The 18,809-nt window shown below is 45.3% G+C and overlaps 1 protein-coding gene across 2 annotated transcripts; it reads right to left on the bottom strand.

Moving 5' to 3' along the window:
- Positions 1 to 178: 178 nt before the first annotated feature.
- Positions 179 to 18,445, bottom strand: LOC121794390 (ABC transporter C family member 5-like). Of its 2 annotated transcripts, XM_042192533.1 has the most exons (12): positions 18,309 to 18,445; positions 4,679 to 6,955; positions 4,234 to 4,554; positions 4,069 to 4,155; positions 3,087 to 3,782; positions 2,770 to 2,934; positions 2,275 to 2,569; positions 1,761 to 1,975; positions 1,310 to 1,615; positions 1,108 to 1,171; positions 763 to 1,002; positions 179 to 652 (listed from the first exon to the last, which is right to left on the bottom strand). In XM_042192533.1, exons 2-12 carry the CDS (start codon positions 6,755 to 6,757, stop codon positions 540 to 542), a joined length of 4,581 nt encoding a protein of 1,526 aa, XP_042048467.1. In that variant the 5' UTR covers positions 6,758 to 6,955; positions 18,309 to 18,445; the 3' UTR covers positions 179 to 539. The 2 variants fall into 2 exon arrangements, with proteins under 2 accessions (XP_042048467.1, XP_042048466.1); XM_042192532.1 differs by lacking the exon at positions 18,309 to 18,445 and having other exon boundaries at positions 4,679 to 7,049.
- Between the last annotated feature and the right edge of the window lie 364 nt (positions 18,446 to 18,809).

Raw genomic sequence — 18,809 nt, 5'->3', positions numbered from 1 at the left:
ATTATTATTTCATGTTCTCAATTACAATGTTTACTGAAGAAATTATATTTATAATGATTTGCGATACATATCATTATTTTGCAATGCATATGTAGTGTTCTCTCCTCACAAAATAAAGTACTAGTAATCTATAATTGTTGAAGACGAACCTGTTTTTTTTTCAAATAATGATAATGACTTGTGAATCCATATAAACACCAGAATTTACTTTGAAAGGTAAATAGGAGGAGTAGTCTACAAGGGGCATTACATCAATAATTGACTCTAGTTTTATTGCTCTTGTAAAAATACAAAAGGCTGCTTCTTTTGCTTGTTCTAACTAGAAACTTATTCCTCATATATATATACACATTGGAGGCTGCACCAACTCTCCTTCCTCCAAATATATCCCATCTCAGATCAAACCGGTCTCGACTTTCCATTTCTATGTGGACAAGGAGAGGATCCTTACCTTCCGATGCTCACTTCACCACCTTCTGCCCTCTATTTTCCAGGATCGAGCTCTCTTTCTTTGCGATTTCCAGACATACAACGTGAGATCAGAAGTCGGGAATGCTACTCGATCTTGATGAGTATTCAGAAACCAGCTTCATAAACATGGAAGACCTGTCCTCCAATAGTCGTGCTGGAGTGTCGAACTCTGCTACCCGACCTACAAATCATTTACATGATCAAACAAGCTCAAATTTGTTGAACAGCAGCAATGCTGCTACCTTCCTATAATAAAAACTTTCGAAAAAATAGCTAAGTTGTAGAACGCACCGTCACTGAGGACCAAAACCAGGTCACTATCGATGACTGTAGGAATGCGATGAGCAATTGTACAGACAGTACAATTCTTGAACTCCGTTCTTATTATCTTTTGGATCAGGTTATCTGTGGCCGAGTCAACTGAGGCTGTTGCTTCATCAAGAACCAAGATTCTCGCCTGTTTGAGCAAGGCACGGCCGAGAGACACTAGCTGCCGCTGCCCCACGCTCCAATTATCTCCACTTTCTAAAACTGTCAACATATACGAAAAAAAGTAAGTCGACTTTCAGCCTTAGATCTAAGGCTTTTAGGATGCCATAGACAAAGAAGATCACATCTTAGTAACATGGAGCATACCCGGTGTATCTAATTTATGCTCTTTCTGTCGAACTATCTCTCCCAACTGAGACTTTTCAAGAGCCTGTGACACATTACGTTTAAATGTTTACGGAATGACAACAATTGCAGGCATATAAAGTGACTTGCCAATTAAGGATGACAATGATAAGCTTAAAAACTGTTTTGCATTCTTCATGTCAGAGATGGAAAGTGAATGTACCTGCCAGATGGTGTGATCCGAATGCTCTTCCAGAGGGTCGAGGTTGCCTCTGATAGTTCCTTCAAATAATGTTGGCTCTTGGGGTATGATACTCAGGCGGCTCCTGAGATCATGAAGACCGACTGTTGAGATATCGATGTTATCGATAATTATTCTACCACCTGCCGGCTCAATCAATCGAAATAGGGCTTGGATCAAGGTAGATTTGCCACTTCCAGTACGACCAACAATTCCAATTTTCATCCCACCAGGAATTGTGCAGGACACACCATGGAGCACAATGGGAAGATTCTCTTTGTAGCGAACCTGAAGTGGAAAAATAATAAAAATTCTCTCCCTCTTGCTCACTCACACAAATCTTTTCCATGGTAGAATAGCTACAAATCTCTCTTTGATGAATATAAAAGTGGGATGACAACATTGCAAAAGCACTAAATCTTAATAAGCATACCTTAAGATCAATAAGCTCAATTTGTCCATTCTCGGGCCACGAGGGTGGTGGGCGAGAGTCTTCAATAACTGGTGGCGCTTCACTAGGTATTTGGCAGTATTGATGAATCCTTTCTATGGAGATGATTTTGTTTTCAAGCTTGCAAAAACTGAGAATCCATCTTGATAGACGTGCATTCAAGTTGAGGCCGTATGTCACTGCAAGGCCAGCCATACCTTTGGAGACAAATTCAGCATTGATAAATTAGCACGAGGTCTCCATTATTTGCAAATTGTTCGGTATTTTCTTTAAAATCTTCTTTAAAACAATTAACATCAGAATTAGAGGAAGAATCTTAAGAGTGGTGTAACCAGGATGACCAGCAGTTTCTTAACAATAAAAATGATACAGGTTTCTATAGGAATAGAATTCTATTTTAAACATTGGTATCTAATTTAAGTTGATCGCTATGGAGGAAGGTTCTCAAAAGATCAGCAGACATGCATTTGATATATGAAACGAACGACTCACTTACTTGGGTCTATAGCTCCTGGAGGGAAGCTGACGAGTAAGATCATGCAAAAAGCAAATACAAAAGTTGATAGTAATTCCATGCGCAAGCAAAGCCACTCGATGGCTGAAAGACTGCAGAAGAACGGGCGAGCAAAGCAATCTAGAAGATACAGATTCCTCTTCATGAATCTTTTCTCTTGTCCAAAACCTCTGATATTAGCTGCTCCAGCAATGGATTCGGCAAAGAGATTTATCACTGGAGATTTCTGTATGCTAACAATGCGGACGAGTTCTCTGGATGAAGCCATATAATATTTCTGCAGTTTTTTAGCAATGTGAGATTCAACACAGTACACCATGACATTTCATCAAAAATAAACGTGCATCGTATTGACATTCGATTTAAAATTCCTTTTAAGTTATTCACTTATTGTTTACTTGATGGATGCTTGATCATCAAAATGATGTAGAGGGTTAAAGGCAGAATCCCAGCTCACAACATGCTATGATAGCTTACCTGCATCCACAAGCAAGCAATTGCCATAGGGACAACGAGAAGCAAAACTTGCCAGGTAACTTGTGTCATCACTCCAACAATGCCAAGCAGTTGGATTGTCGTTGAAGCAAAGCCGCCTAGTCTGAAGGGAATATCAAGATCCACAACACTTTGATCAATTGACACCTGGTAGATTAAAGAAATCATTATAAAGATGAAAATGGTCTTGATAATGGACAATAGGGAAATAATTAAATATATCAACTCTTAAGAGCCTAAAGTTATGAATAGAAGAAAGGTAGGAGGGGGGAACTTTTAAGAGGAAGACATGTAAGTACGCGGTTCAGTATGCGTCCAGCTGGAGTAGAGTCGAAGAATGACATCGGTGCTCGAAAAACTGTCCTAAGCATTTTCACAAATAGTTTCTGCGCAGCCGCAAGACCAAAAGTAGCAACAAGAACAGCCCTGATGAATATGAAGCAGGAGCTGCCAAAAGCAAGTGTGGTATAAACAACAATAAGTTCCACATTAGTAGTTTTAGGTTTGTCCCCTGTGGTTTGCGGATTTGCCCAAGCCATCCACCAACTACTGGCTATTTGAAGGACCTGAAATAATGTTTGTGCGAGGATAATGCATGGAATCAGTAAGCCCTTATAAGCAGCTGTCATATATGAGAGATACACTTTCATGCTAACTCTTCCGCGCTCCCTTTCCTCTTCCTGCACAAGTTGCTTTCTTTTAGAACGTTTAACTTTCTTTTTTTCTTTGATTGCTTGCATATCTGAAGATGGGACATTTTGTTGGACTTCACTAGCCATTCCGGCAATATTGCTTCCAACAGAATTACATTTCTTACTCATGATCACCGATCTATCAAGTGGATCATGTTTATCAGAATCTTCAGATGACTGGTTGCAAAAATCCATGGCTTCAATGGCTTCATGATGAGCACACACAAGTGTGTTAAAATCTGTTCCTGCTTGCAAAAGCTCATCATATTTTCCAGCTTGAATGATACGGCCCTCCTTCAGAACCTGTCATAAAAGGAGGTGCAAAATCAGCTGGGAATAAGAAGGAGCATTACAAAACTTCAATACCATTGAGATCATGTTTAGTTTCAATGGGGATGCAGCATATGCACATATCGAAGTCAGAAAGATAAGACAATGGTCACATTTAAGGAAGCATGTTTATCTACAAGCTCAAACCAGCTTATCCATAAGATTAAATATGAAAGGTTCAAAACTCTACAGCACAAGAACCAACTAGCAATTTTACTTGTTTAGATTTTTATAAAAAATGTAGCAGTTGAATCTCTACCAAAATCAAGTCAGCTGCAGGCAAAAATTCAACTTGATGTGTGACAAAGACAACAGTTCTTCCAGCTAGAGCTGTCAGTATATACTCCTGCAGTTTCACCAAAAAAATAAAATATTAGCCAGGGTAATGGTTTTCTCTTGGAAAAAAATTTAAAACCAAACCAACCTTAAATAACTCCGAGCCAGTATGTGCATCAACAGCACTGAAAGGATCGTCCAGTAAATATATGTCAGCATCATGATATAATGCCCGAGCAAGTTGTACTCGCTGCTTCTGGCCACCACTAAGATTAATACCTCTATCACCAATAATGGTTTGATCACCATGGTATAATAGCTCCAGATCTTTCTTTAGTGAACAAGCATGAATAACACCCTTGTATTTTGCCTTGTCCATTGGGCTCCCAAACAAGATATTTTCCTCTATATTTCCTGATTGTATCCAAGCTGATTGAGAGACATATGCAGCAGAACCACATGTTTTAACCTAGAAATATACCCATAAGTTGGTAACATGATTCAGTCAGATGAAATTCCTAGAATTAAAATATTGCAGTCGCAAAGAATAGGTGCTAAACAAGAAAAAATAGTAGCATTAGACTCAAACTTACTTCGCCAGATCTTTTCGGAATCTCACCAAGGATGCAAGAGAGAATGCTTGATTTACCCGAACCAACTACTCCGCAGACTGCTACACGCATTCCCTTCTCCACCCTTAATTGAATGCCTGACAGGGTTGGTGTTGGTGAAGATGGATCCCATGAGAACTCTCCATCATTGATCTCTATAGCCACATCGGAATGACCTCGTGGCAATGTGATAGTTGCATCTTCCTGCAGCTCTTCATCCTGCAAGAATCCCATGATTCGGTCAAGGGAAACTTTAGTCTGAGCCATCATTGAAACCAAGTCGGGGAAATTTCTAAGTGGCTCTTGCAGAATACGAAAAGTAGCCAAAGCAGACAGAACACTGCCTGCTGTTAGCTGACCACCCAACAAAATGCAAGTTCCAAATGTAACAGCTGAGACAAATATAGGTGAGCTCCAGAAAATAAATGTGATGAAAGCCTGGGAGTAAAGCGCTTTCCTCAGATACTTGAATTCCACATTGCGCATATCTTCTAGCTTGAGTCTGTATCTATCTTCCCATGCTTGCAACTTGAGGATCCTCATATTCTTAAGGCATTCTGAAGTCTTCCTCATCCTATCGTCTTTTGCCCCCATTAATTTGTCCTGGTATTCTTCCTGAACCCTTGCCAATGGAACAGTTGCAACGATCGACACAATGGTGGCAATAAGTGTGGCAACAGATGCGATTCCAACATTCTTGTATAAAATAGCAAGAGCAAGAATAATTTGGAGAGGAAGCATCCATATGTCATGAAGATACCAGGAATAGTCCCCAACTCTTTGAACATCAACTGCCATGTAGTTAACAATCTCACCACTAGTGTGACTTTGCCTAGCTGAACTTGAAAGTTTGAGTCCCTTGCGGTAGACCATTGCCGTGAGAGCTGATCTCACATGCATACCCAAAATGTCGACACCAAGGTACCACTGCCGAGTTGTTAAGGTCTCCACCAACTTTGCAGTGAAAAATATTGCAGCAAGAATGTATCCCTCATGTGAGAAAGTCTCCCTCCCTCCTAGGTAATCCACAAAATAGCTAATCAAGTATGGGCCAACATAAGAAACTAAGGTGTTTACTCCGGCAAAAATAGCATTGCAGGCAGCCTCTTTCCAGAAAGTCTTGATAATAGCCCAAGCTAAAGAAGGCTGCGTCACAGGACCCTCAGCCTTCAACTTCTCCCAATTAGAGTGCAATGCTTTATAGTTAGTCTTGGAACGATCTTTCTGTGCAAGTAGTGGAATATCCTTTAGTTCAAGGGACCTCTTTGCCCCGGTTGAAAGAAGTGGATTCAACCAGGAAAGAGTAGCCAAACTAAAAATCCCAGCTTCACTGTACGGAGTAACTTTGAGACACCCTGCCTCTTCTTCAAGCAGTAATGGCTCTTGCAGATCAGGATTCCTGGGGACCTCAATGCCGGTGACACCCCTGATTGCATTAAAACATAAAAAAGCAAGAGCAGGAACGACAAAACAATTTGCCAAAACATGAGAATTCAAATGGTTTGATCCTTCTAGCACAAATCCTCTGCTATCAACATATAGAATAGACAGAGAAATTCCAAACGATGCAATCCACCAAACTCTCAACAGCAATGGGAATTTCTCAGCAACTTTGCATTTTAGATAAAGAGCTGAGAAACTCAGCACAAACCAAGATAAACTCTGAACTGCAGGCAAGAGTACATAAGCCCAGTGTGTTCGATCACCCTTCCCTTGCGCAACCGCCTTTATTATACGAACACCATCAAACCCCAGCACCAGAACTTGCACAAACAGGACATAGAAGCAGCAAGATACCGAAGCCTTGTAGCTATTAGTGATCACAAAGCTCTGAATCTGCTCACCACTATCCACAGAATTGGTGTTGGAGTCCTCTTTCCTCACTCGAACCCGGCCTAAACAGACCCCAACCTGCCTCGCGGAAACAACAGAGAGAAACACGAGCAGCAGAGTCAAGTTGATGCAAATTGAGGCTAATTCGAGGACAGGAACTTGAAGAAAGGAGGCGAGGAGATGGTTTTGGGGTGAAGAGGCAGTATTCAATACAAGACTGATATCCATAACAATCTTTACAGATATCAATCTTCAAACCTAAAAAATGACGGAATCCGATGACTAGGAGACGAACTACAATTAGTGTGATATTAATGCGATTCAACAAAAATGTGATGGGCGAGAGATCAAAATCAAATCGTGTAAAGAGCATTTCACCATCTGGCAATACGATTCAAACCTAATGCCAAGTCGCGGAGAGAGAATCTGCACATTGAAAACAAGCTCTGTTTTTGTCATAAAAAACAACACAGAAACCAACAGAAATGTGCAGCAGTGGGAAGGTGGCGAAACCTCTCCCTCCTTCTCTCTCTCTCTCTTCTCATTCATGTTACATGTGTAGATATCTGTCTATCTATATCTATATAAACATTTATTATATTAACGTTAAAATAGTGGAGCAAGAATCGAATTTGATATAAACCTGATGGGGTGCGTACTAAACAAGCCCAACAGCAATGACGGCCCATCAGCCCAAAGCCCAAGGAAGAGTATGAGGTCGGCATTACCAAAGAGTTCGGCCTCAGCCTACAGCTCGGTAAAAGCCAACCTATCAAGCTCTGCTCTCAGATCGGCAACCAAAGCAGGAGTATGAGTTCGGCATTACCAAAGAGTTCGGCCTCAGCCTACAGCTCGGTAAAAGCCATCCAATCAAGCTCTGCTCTCAGGTCGGCATCAAGCTCTACTCTCAGATCGGCAACCAAAGCAGTTCGGTCTCAGTATTCGACCGAACAAGGAGTTAGTGGACCCATACAGGATGTCCAACACACCCACTACCACGTGGTGTCAACTCAGGCCACGATCGTAGGCCATGACCTACGCTACATCCACGATCTTAGGCCATGACCTACACGACATCCACGACTTAGGGTGGTGATGCAAGCCACGATCTTAGTTCAAGATATAAATAGAACTTAGATCTGATATGAGAAGGTTAAGCTCTCTAGAGATAAAATACCATATAGCAAATAGCAAGTTTGTATTTGTAAGCTGTAGAAAACAGACCAAGCAATACAATCTTGCCCTCCCTTTTTCCCGTGGACGTAGATTTACTTCAGTAAATCGAACCACGTAAATTCTTTGTGTCATAATCTTCATTCTCTACTAGCATTTCCAAACATCAGAAATTCGCGGATCCATCACTGGCGCCGTCTGTGGGAAACGAAGAACAAAATTTGTGATAAAGCGAATTTTTGATCCATTTTTTCCACCCAAAAAATGCATACCAGATCGCAGAGTACCCGTATTCCTGCTCGTGAGAACCAGGAGGAAGCCAATCCATCCCATAGGTCTGGAAAACAGCCTAGGGATAAATCCACCACCAGTTCTCATGGCGAAGGAACAGGCCGCTCCAAAAATCGTCCCACTGAGTCTTCCCAGCAGCCTGATTTGAATGAGGCTGTCAAGCTGTTCTTGGCTGAGAAGCAGGATGAGTTCTTAGCCTTCCTGCAAAAGAGCCAAGAGCCGAAGACGAAAGCGGAGGATTCTCCTTCCTCATCCAGACATGAAAGTCACTACCGCAGTAGTGCCGTGTCTTCCAGGAAGAAGAATCCTCAACCCCGACATATTCCTGTTCTTCCTCGGTACCGGAATCACAGGAGAACTCAATCTCCTCCATACCGACGAGATATCGGATTCGCCGTGTACGGAGCACTGAAGACTCCGTTCTCGGACGACATCACCCGAACTCCCCTACCACAGAACTACCGAACTCCGTCGATGACTTACGACGGGCTCGTGGACCCTCACGATTTCTTGGGGCGCTATCAGTATAACATGGCGAACCAGGGTCTCAACGAGGTCCACATGTGCAAGCTGTTTCCCGAGCTGCTCATCGGGAACGCGAGAAGGTGGTTCGATAGCCTCCCCCAGGGCAGCATCAGATCTTACCGAGATCTAATGGATGCCTTCCACAGGAGGTTCTTTCAGAAAGCGGAAGCCCGAATCACTTCGGCTCAGCTGCTTTCCATTCGTCAAGGTCGCGACGAAAAAATCAGCGACTTTATGACAAGATTCCACAAGGAATGCCTGCAAGTAGACGATCTCAACGATCTGCTTGTCATCTCGGCATTCCAAAATGGAATCCTGCCCGGAGCTCTCTACAGGAAGCTCGTTGAGTGCGGTCCGCAGACAGCTCAGGAAATGTGGGACATTGCGGACCAGTACTCCCGGGCCGATGAGGCAGACCGTCGCAAACGGTCGTTAGACAGCTCATCGTCCCGAGGAGACAGGAGGAAGCCCGATCATAGCGATCAGGGACATCCTCGCCGAACTCCTTTTGGCGATCAGGGACATCCTCGCCGAACTCCTTTTGAAAGGATTCAAAGGACTCCGGTGCAAGACAGATTGGGACCCCGTCTCAATCCCGAGAAGCCGCCCGCTCAGTTCGTACCGCTGAACAAGCCGAGAGCGGAAATTTTCGAACTACACTCTGACCTGTTCGAAAAGCCAAAGCGGATGACGAAATCGGCCGCGCGCCGACCCCAGGATAACTACTGCTCCTACCATCAAGACCACGGTCACGATACCGAGGAGTGCAGAAACTTGGCTGCAGGTATCGATGTTCTTGTGAGGGCAGGGACATTGAAAAAATACCAAAGCAAGCAGTCAAAGAAGAACAAGAAGCAGAGAGGTGCGAACTGCGCTCCTCAGGATCCGAAAAGGCAGCCGGATCCCGAAGACGATGACGAGCCGCAATATGATGGAGTAATCCTGACTATTGACGCTCTCCCAGCCGGGAAGACCAAGTCGTCCCTGAAGTCAGAGCGCAGGGGCTCCAATCGAGAGGAGCCAACGCATAAAAGGCTGAAGCAGGACGAAGTGATTACGTTCTCGGATGCTGATCCCGTCCCGGCCATCTCTCCTCACCAAGACGCCATTGTCATCCAAGCCGGAGTGGCAAACAAACTGATCCACAGGGTGTTTGTGGATACAGGAGCGTCAGTCAGCATTCTTTTTAAAGAGTGCTTCGACAAACTAGAAGTGGACCCAGCTCGGCTCAGCCCGGCTCCGCTTCCCCTGAAGAGCTTCGCCCAGGAGGACACCCGCCCTGAAGGTATTATCAGCCTTCCGATCACGGTGGGGAAAGCGCCTACTAGCTCCAGTACGATGATTGAGTTTTTCGTGGTGAAAGCTCGGTCCCCGTACAACGTCATCCTGGGAAGAGACTGGCTCAACACAGTTCGGGCCATTTGCTCCACTTATCACCTCACCATCAAGATCCCTACTAAAGGAGGGATAGCGGTCATCCGAGGTGACCAAAAGAGAGCAAAGGAATGTCTGCAAATTGCGCTTAGAAGTGCCGAGCAGTCAGATCGGCACCACCAAGCATAGCAATCACAGCAGCCGGAGTCAGAGGCGATGACCGAAGTCATACATGAGCCGAACTCGATGACAGTTCAGCTGTACGAAGACGATCCATCCAGAACGGTTAAGATCGGCTTCGCGGGAACGCCTCTACTTCGGGAAAAAAACCATCCAGCTCCTCAAGGAGTACAAAGACGTCTTTGCATGGTCTCCGTTGGACATGACCGGAGTGCCCCCCGAGGTAATCACTCATCGTTTAAATATTGATCCTTCGGTCCGGCCGATAAAACAGAAGCAAAGACTCTTTGCGGCAGAACGAAGTCAAGTCATCCATGACGAAGTCCGTCAATTATTGAAGGCGGATGTGTTATTCGAAGTGAAGTACCCTTCGTGGGTGGCCAATCCTGTCATGATCAAGAAAAAGGAAGGAGGATGGCGGATGTGCATAGATTTCACCGATCTAAATAAGCACTGTCCCAAAGATTGCTATCCCCTTCCGAACATAGATAAAAAAGTAGAAGCTCTGATAGGCTTTGAAATTTTTTGTTTTCTTGATCTATACAAAGGATACCATCAGGTTTTAATGGATGAGATTGACGCTTCAAAGACAGCCTTCATTACTGATTTCGGCATTTTCGCTTATAAAAAGATGCCATTCGGTTTAAAGAATGCCGGAGCCACTTATCAAAGGATGGTAGACAAGCTTTTTCGGCACCTGATTGGAAAGGAGGTCGAAGTGTATGTTGACGATATAGTCGTCAAGAGCAAAAGCACCTCGGAGTACGAGCACAACCTCAAGTCCACTCTCAACGTGCTCAAGAAAGCCAACCTCAAACTTAATCCCCAAAAGTGTACCTTTTTGGTAGATTCGGGAAAGTTTCTGGGTTGTTGGGTTTCAAAAGACGGACTCAAGGCAAACCCCTCAAAAGTTCAAGTCGTTCAGAACATGGCAATGCCGAAGTCCATACATGACGTGCAAAGGCTAACCGGATGTCTAGCCGCACTGAGTCGATTCCTTTCCCAAGCAGCCGAAAAGCAACTGCCGTTCTTCAAGGTGTTGAAAAAGGCACCAAAGTTCGAGTGGGGAGCCGAGCAGAAAAAGGCCTTTGACGAGCTCAAAAGTTATCTAGCCGAGCTTCCTATTCTCTCTGCTCCAGCCGAAGCCGAAGTACTATTCTTATACTTAGCGGCATCGGATCAAACCATCAGCGCGGTGCTTGTACGAGAAGAAGGCCTAAAGCAGTTTCCCATCTACTTTACAAGCCGAGCATTAAGAGGTCTAGAAACAAGGTATCAACCTCTGGAAAAAATTGCTCTGGCGTTAGTAAATGCAGCAAGGAGACTGCGGCCATACTTCTATGCTCACAAGGTATGCGTCTTAACCGATCTACCTCTTCGGCAAGTTTTGACCAAGCCAGAAGCATCAGGCAGAATCGCCAAGTGGGCTATAGAGTTGGGAGAGCACACAATTGAATATCTACCTCGGAAAGCCATCAAGGGACAAGCCTTGGCAGATTTTCTTGCAGAAGCGAAGTTCGATCAAGCAATTCCTGTTATTGCCGAACAGAAGAATTCTGCCAATGCCGAACTAGCACAGCCCTTGGAATCCGAAGTAGAGCCGCCGGACTGCTGGAGCGGATTCGTAGATGGAGCTTCAAACAAGATGGGAAGTGGAGCTGGTATTTTACTTGTCGCTCCCGACGGACACGAGGTAACCTACTCACTTCGTTTCCTATTCCCCACTACTAATAATGAAGCCGAGTACGAAGCCCTCCTGGCCGGACTCCAGTTAGCGCAAAGTCTGCTCGTCAAATCTCTCAAAGTCCATTGTGATTCACAAGTCATAGTAAATCACATGTTGGGTACAAGTGAAGCTCGTGACGAGAGAATGAAGAAGTATTTGGACAAAGCGCGAAGCATCAGCCGGAGTTTCTCCTATTTTCGGATAATCCGCATTCCTAGAGCGGAAAATAGCCGAGCAGATACCTTAAGTAAGTTGGCCTCAGATCCGAGCTCAAAGGCGGAAGAATTAATGCATCGAAGCATTGATGAAGCCGAGGTACATTCAGTATCCAGCTCGCCGAACTGGATGACGCCGATCTTGCAGTATCTGGATCAAGGACAATTGCCCGAGGATAAGAGAGAAGCTCGGAAGATCACGTGCCGAGCACTTCGGTACGAACTTCATGAAGGAGTCCTCTTTAGAAAGTCTTACCTCCAGCCGTTATTGCGGTGCGTAGGACCAGAAGAGACGGACTACATCCTCAGAGAAGTTCATGAAGGATCGTGCGGTAGCCACATCGGAGCCAGAGCTTTAGCTAAAAAAGTTCTGAGATGGGGATATTATTGGCCAACCATGGTACAAGAGTCAGTGCAGCTCGTCAAGAAGTGTACGAAGTGCCAAATTCATGCAAATGTCCCAAGGATGCCGCAGACCGATCTACACACTATGCAAAGCCCTTGGCCTTTCATGCAATGGGGCATAGACATAGTGGGACCACTTCCTCAAGCTCCTCGGCAAATGAAATTCCTTATCGTTGCCGTGGACTACTTCACGAAGTGGGTGGAGGCTGAACCATTAGCTACGATAACGAGCTCAAAGGCATTGGACTTCGTCTGGAAGAACATAGTGTGCCGATTTGGCATACCCCACATCCTCATCTCGGATAATGGGACTCAGTTCACCGACAAGACGTTCAAGAATTGGTGCCAAGAGCTGAACATTCAACAGCGGTTCACTTCGGTCTCCCATCCCCAAGCAAACGGACAAACGGAAGTAACGAACCGGATTCTGGTGAAAGGGTTAAAAGCTCGGTTAGAACAAGCCAAAGGACAATGGGTAGAAAATCTCCCTCAAGTCTTATGGTCCTACCGAACTACACCCAAAACCTCCAACGGTGAAACTCCGTATAGCCTGGTGTACGGCACTGAAGCCGTAATTCCGGTGGAGATCGGCGTACCCAGTCCCCGAACTCTAAATTTCTCCTCAGAAATGAATGACGACGGACTGAGAGCCGAACTAGATCTCGCCGAAGAAAGAAGAGAATTGGCGTGCATAAAAGCAGCCAAGTATAAGGAGCAAGTAGCCCGGTATTATAACCAAAGGGTGAAAAAGCTTCAATTTCAAGTGGGAGATCTCGTCTTGAGAAACAACGAAGTAAGCCGAGCAGAAAAGCTGGGCAAACTCGAACCCACATGGGAGGGTCCATATCGGGTGTCAGAAGTCCTCGGCAAAGGGTCTTATAAATTGACTCACATGTCAGGAGAACAAGTACCCCGAACATGGCACGTCTCCAACCTCAAGAAGTTCCACTTGTAAGAGACAAGTCCGGTCAGTCCGTCTCGTGTCTAGTTCGGTCATAGGGGTATGTGTTTTTATTTGTTTGTTTTTTACTTGTACCTTTTACTTGTCGTTTTTTAAAAGGATTAAAGTCTTTTTCTTTCGTCTTTTTCATTTTTTCTCTATGTGTTTTGTCTCTATGTGCTTGTCGTCTCTTACAAATGGTACCAAGGTATATCGTTCTTTAAAGACTGATCCCCTTTTTAGATCGATTATTAAAGACTATTGTGAGTCCAAGCTTCTAAGGAGGATATAAGACCACAATTCAGCTTAACAAGCAGTCCGTCTGAAACGAACTGCAATAAGCCAACGATTGTGAGTCCAAGCTTCCAAGGAGGATACAAGACCGCAATTCAGCTTAATAAGCACTTCGTCTGAAGCGAACTGCAAAGGGAAAGTCCGATCCACGCGATAAACCTCGCCGAATTAGGACGACCAAGTTCGGTCAAAGAAGTTTACCTCATAAGACCGGGGACGACCATGTCTAGTCAAAGAGGTTTACTGCATAAGACCACTTCGGTTAACTGGGAAAGTCCGATCCACGCGATAAAACTCGCCGAATTAGGACAAGGGAAAGTTCGATCCCGGCGACAAAAATCGCCAAATTAGAACACAAACCAAGTCCGGTCAAAGATGTTTATTTCATCAGACCAAAGACGAGTCCGGTCGAAGATGTTTATTTCATCAGACCAAAGACGAGTCCGGTCAAAGATGTTTATTTCATCAGACCAAAGACGAGTCCGGTCTAAGATGTTTATTTCATCAGACCAAAGACGAGTCCGGTCGAAGATGTTTATTTCATCAGACCAAAGACGAGTCCGGTCAAAGATGTTTATTTCATCAGACCAAGGACCAAGTCCGGTCAAAGAAGTTTACTTCATAAGACCGAGGACAAGTACGATGAAATTTTTTCGCTAAGCTGTAAATACAGTGTTAGAAGCGAAAACAAAATTTCATTTATCAAATCTTGTTCGGCATACAACTCCGCTACCCTACAAAATGGCGTTACGCTATTACAAAGGACTATTCTACTGTCCAGGGTTGCTGAAGTTAAGCCACCTATCTGCAAAATCCTCTGGAAGCCGAGTTCGGTTGTTCCGAGCAGATGAAGAATAAGCAGGTCGACGAGATGCTATCCTCGACCCAACGCCTCTTCCCCGAGCCCGAGAAGTCCTAACACCTCGGCGATGAAGAGTCTCTGCAATAAGCATCTGCTGATCTTGCTCGCTCATAGTCACAACTCCTCGGCGAATTTCAGTCCGTCCCCGTCTTGACGATTCCGGTTGCTCCTGAGCCCGTTCTCGTCTTGACGTTTCCGGCTGTTCCGGAGTTCGTTGTTGGCTGGGAGTAGGATTTTGAACAAGGGAACCAGAGGTTTGATCTGGAGTGCGAGCATCTGTTGGCGCGATATGCCGGAGGAATCTCTCAATTGAGGGACGCCGGGCAAGAACAATGTCGTACCGAGAAGCCCAGCGCCGCAATGATTTCACGACTTGTTGGCAAGCCGAGCTCTCCAGCGCATTGTTCCTCCGGAGTACATTATACTCCTCCCACAGTTCGTCAACTCGTTCCTGAACTTCTGATACGGTCATTCCCCCGCGCACACGGATGTAATCCTCATACGCAGTCCTCTCAGCAATGGCCGTATTCAGCTCGGCATCCAGATCTTTCTTATCGGACTCTAAGTCCTTGATATCGGCCTCCAGCTTCACTAAACGAGCCAGAAGCTCGTCATTCTTCGTCTGATCGGCTATAGCTCTTCTCTCAGCTTCGTCCAAAGCCGAAGAGTACAACCGTTTCCAGTGAAGTATCTCCATCTCCTTGGGTACAAAGCAGCTATATTAGTTCGGCAGCTGTACCGAGCAGATAGTAAAATACAACAGGAATAAAGGCGAGTACGAAAAGCTATACGAAGACAAATGTAGAGAATTTTTCATTCACAAGGAAGACGAAATCATACTCCGCCAGCTTCGTCTCCGGCTCCTCGGTCTGGTACAGCTTCCTTCTCCTGGGCTACCTCAGCCTCGGCCTCGCCTCCTGCCGGCCTCGCCTCCGCCTCCTGATCGGCCTCCTTCTCCGGATGCCCGGCCCGCTCGACTTCGGCCTCCAGCTCCAGCGGCTCGGCCTCACCCTCTCCGTTGTAAGTCGAAGCGGGTGAAACGGGTCCCACGGAGGCAAAGATAGCCTCCAGGTTCTCGTCCCGATCAGCTCGACAACTCCGGACTCGGTCTGCAGAAAGCAGGACCGAGGATGAAGCGAGCTCCTCAAGGAGCGGCAGATTCTGAAGCCGAGCTGCTATCTCTCGGCTGTACAGAGGCAGCACGACGTCGGCCCCCTGCTCGCCCTTATCGGTAATTAGCCTTACCAGACTACCGACAAAGGCCGAGAACTGGCTGCTCAAAAAGAGTTTCTCCGTGTAAACACGGAGAGCCTCCCCTTGGGCAACCACGGCAGCAGCATCGCTCCGCTTCGTCTGCTCTCGCTGGATGACGAGCTGGTTTTTGGCAAACTGAGCTTCATCCTGGGCCGAAATCCTAGCAGCTCTGGCCTTCTCAAAGTTAGCCTCAGCCTGTTCGGCCCGATGACAAGCAGCCGCCAACTTCCTCTGCATCTCGGCATAGTCATTGGACGCTTTGGAAAGTTCGACGGCGACGAGCTTGGAGAGCATATCGTTCCTCTGAAAATGAATAAAGAAAAAAGTCAACAAAGGGACCACAAAAAATACAGAAAAAAAGCAAGGCCAGAAAATCAAGAAGAAAATTCACCTCGGCGAAGTCCGTGGGCCATAAAAACGGCTCACAGATATGTTCCGAAGGAGGCGCCAAGACCACGTCTTTCTCTGGCGCTCTCGGGGGCTTCTGGGCCTTCCCCCTCCCCTTTGCCGAAGTTGACTCCGGCTTCTTCGGATCCGAAGAGGTTTTTTGCCTTTTCGGAGTCCTCTCGGCATCAGACGCCGAGCTGGTGGTTTTCGGCCTCTCCGGCTCCTTGGACTCCGAAGATTTTTGGGTAGCCTTGTTCAGCATGAACACTGCCAAAAAGCAAGAAAGCAAGGTTAGTTTTCTTCGTTAAAGCAGTAGAACATAAAGGTAAAGAGAAATCCTCACCCTCGGCCTCTTCGTCCGAAGACGAGATGTCGAACACGACGTCGCCCTTGACGAGCTCAGACTCCGTGTATTGTTTCCTAACTATGGGAATCTTGTTGAGCTCGTCATCGAGCTCGGCCAATGGTTCTAACCGAGGGTGAGGAATCACGGACTTCGGCCCTCTCCAGGGGAAGCCCGGAGCCGCTGTCCTATTATAAAAAAAGAAGCGGTTTTGCCATTTCGGCCACTTGGTTTTGCAGAATGCCCTAAAAGGCTGTAAGGGGATCAAGTAAAACCAAGATCCCTTCCTTTTAAATTGGAAAAAATTAAGGATTGCCCGCAGAGACAGATCCTTATCTAACCTACGGAGTTCGGCAGCAAAAGCCGACAAGTGCCTCCAAGAATTCGGAGTCACCTGACCTAAAGGGAGTTGAAAAAAATCAAGAAGCTCTACAAAAGGTGGGGGAAGAGGGAAACGAAGCCCGCATTCTAAGCAGGCTTCGTAAACGGTGGCATAACCCTCCGGCGGGTCGTTAGCCCTATGATCATCGTCGGGAACCACCTCCTTCCCCCCAGGAAAAGAGTATTTTTCGTAAAGGGATATCACAGTTTCCTTGCTCAAGATACTGTGAAAATACTCTACGGTCTTCTCCCCGGATTCTTTCCGGCTAGAAGACCCCTTACCCCCTTTTCTACCGCTACCAGACTCAGACGAAGAAGAAGCAGACATGGTTCTTACTCTTTCGAAAGTTTGAAGAAATCCTGAGGAAATTTTTGAAAGCGGAAGGAAATTTTTCACGCAAAAGATAGAGAGTGCAGAAGAAGCCAATAGCAAAGGTGTTCAAATGATGAAGAAAGGCGGTATTTATCAGATTTGGAAAAGATTTCAAATCATCGCACCGTTTCATATCCCACCTTTTCAGGATTCGACGGCCGGATTTTACTGTCGCATTTAATGCCGCATTTAATGCAGTCACGCGCAGGGCACGTCCCCTGACTTCAGCCTCCCCCGTCCCCTTTTTCAGAATGCCGAAGTGACTCGCTTCGCCGAAGTGATTCACTTCGCTTTTCGGGGGGGGGTAGTGATGGGGTGCGTACTAAACAAGCCCAACAGCAATGACGGCCCATCAGCCCAAAGCCCAAGGAAGAGTATGAGGTCGGCATTACCAAAGAGTTCGGCCTCAGCCTACAGCTCGGTAAAAGCCAACCTATCAAGCTCTGCTCTCAGATCGGCAACCAAAGCAGGAGTATGAGTTCGGCATTACCAAAGAGTTCGGCCTCAGCCTACAGCTCGGTAAAAGCCATCCAATCAAGCTCTGCTCTCAGGTCGGCATCAAGCTCTACTCTCAGATCGGCAACCAAAGCAGTTCGGTCTCAGTATTCGACCGAACAAGGAGTTAGTGGACCCATACAGGATGTCCAACACACCCACTACCACGTGGTGTCAACTCAGGCCACGATCGTAGGCCATGACCTACGCTACATCCACGATCTTAGGCCATGACCTACACGACATCCACGACTTAGGGTGGTGATGCAAGCCACGATCTTAGTTCAAGATATAAATAGAACTTAGATCTGATATGAGAAGGTTAAGCTCTCTAGAGATAAAATACCATATAGCAAATAGCAAGTTTGTATTTGTAAGCTGTAGAAAACAGACCAAGCAATACAATCTTGCCCTCCCTTTTTCCCGTGGACGTAGATTTACTTCAGTAAATCGAACCACGTAAATTCTTTGTGTCATAATCTTCATTCTCTACTAGCATTTCCAAACATCAGAAATTCGCGGATCCATCAAAACCCATGACATAAAATACCAAAATCTGACCTGGGCTTGAGGCAAATTGTTGATGAGCTATGGATCATGAAGATGGGAGAGAAACCGAGAAAACACACCCCACAAATCCACAGCTAGCCTAGTAGTGATGATAGCAGTGGAATTTCTGAAATGGGGTTTGATAATTGTTGATCAGAGAAATTAAACAACTCACATTAGTCTATTTATAGGTGTAGGTTTATGGAGTAATTATTACTTAATCATCCATTTTTTACATTAAAATATTCGACATGCATCACAGGAATATTACGTACTAAAATTATCAAAATATAGTCCTACTACTATTCAGGTGACGAGCAATGTAGTTATTCTGTGACTACTATTGAGACTTAGGTTTTCTACTTGTTGAACAAAATTTTTAAATATTCTCATTAAAGGTGAAAATTCCTCAAATCCGAAAGTTTATTGTATTGCTAAATCTAGTATAGTTTCCGCATTCAATTGAAAAGATTGAATTGTATGTACAAATATAATAAAGGTGGAAGTAATATT

This window comes from Salvia splendens, chromosome 3 (genome assembly GCF_004379255.2).
Source record: "Salvia splendens isolate huo1 chromosome 3, SspV2, whole genome shotgun sequence".
NCBI lineage: Eukaryota > Viridiplantae > Streptophyta > Magnoliopsida > Lamiales > Lamiaceae > Salvia > Salvia splendens.
Note: the sequence above shows the minus strand (reverse complement) of the source record. Positions and strands in the feature narration are given on the sequence as shown.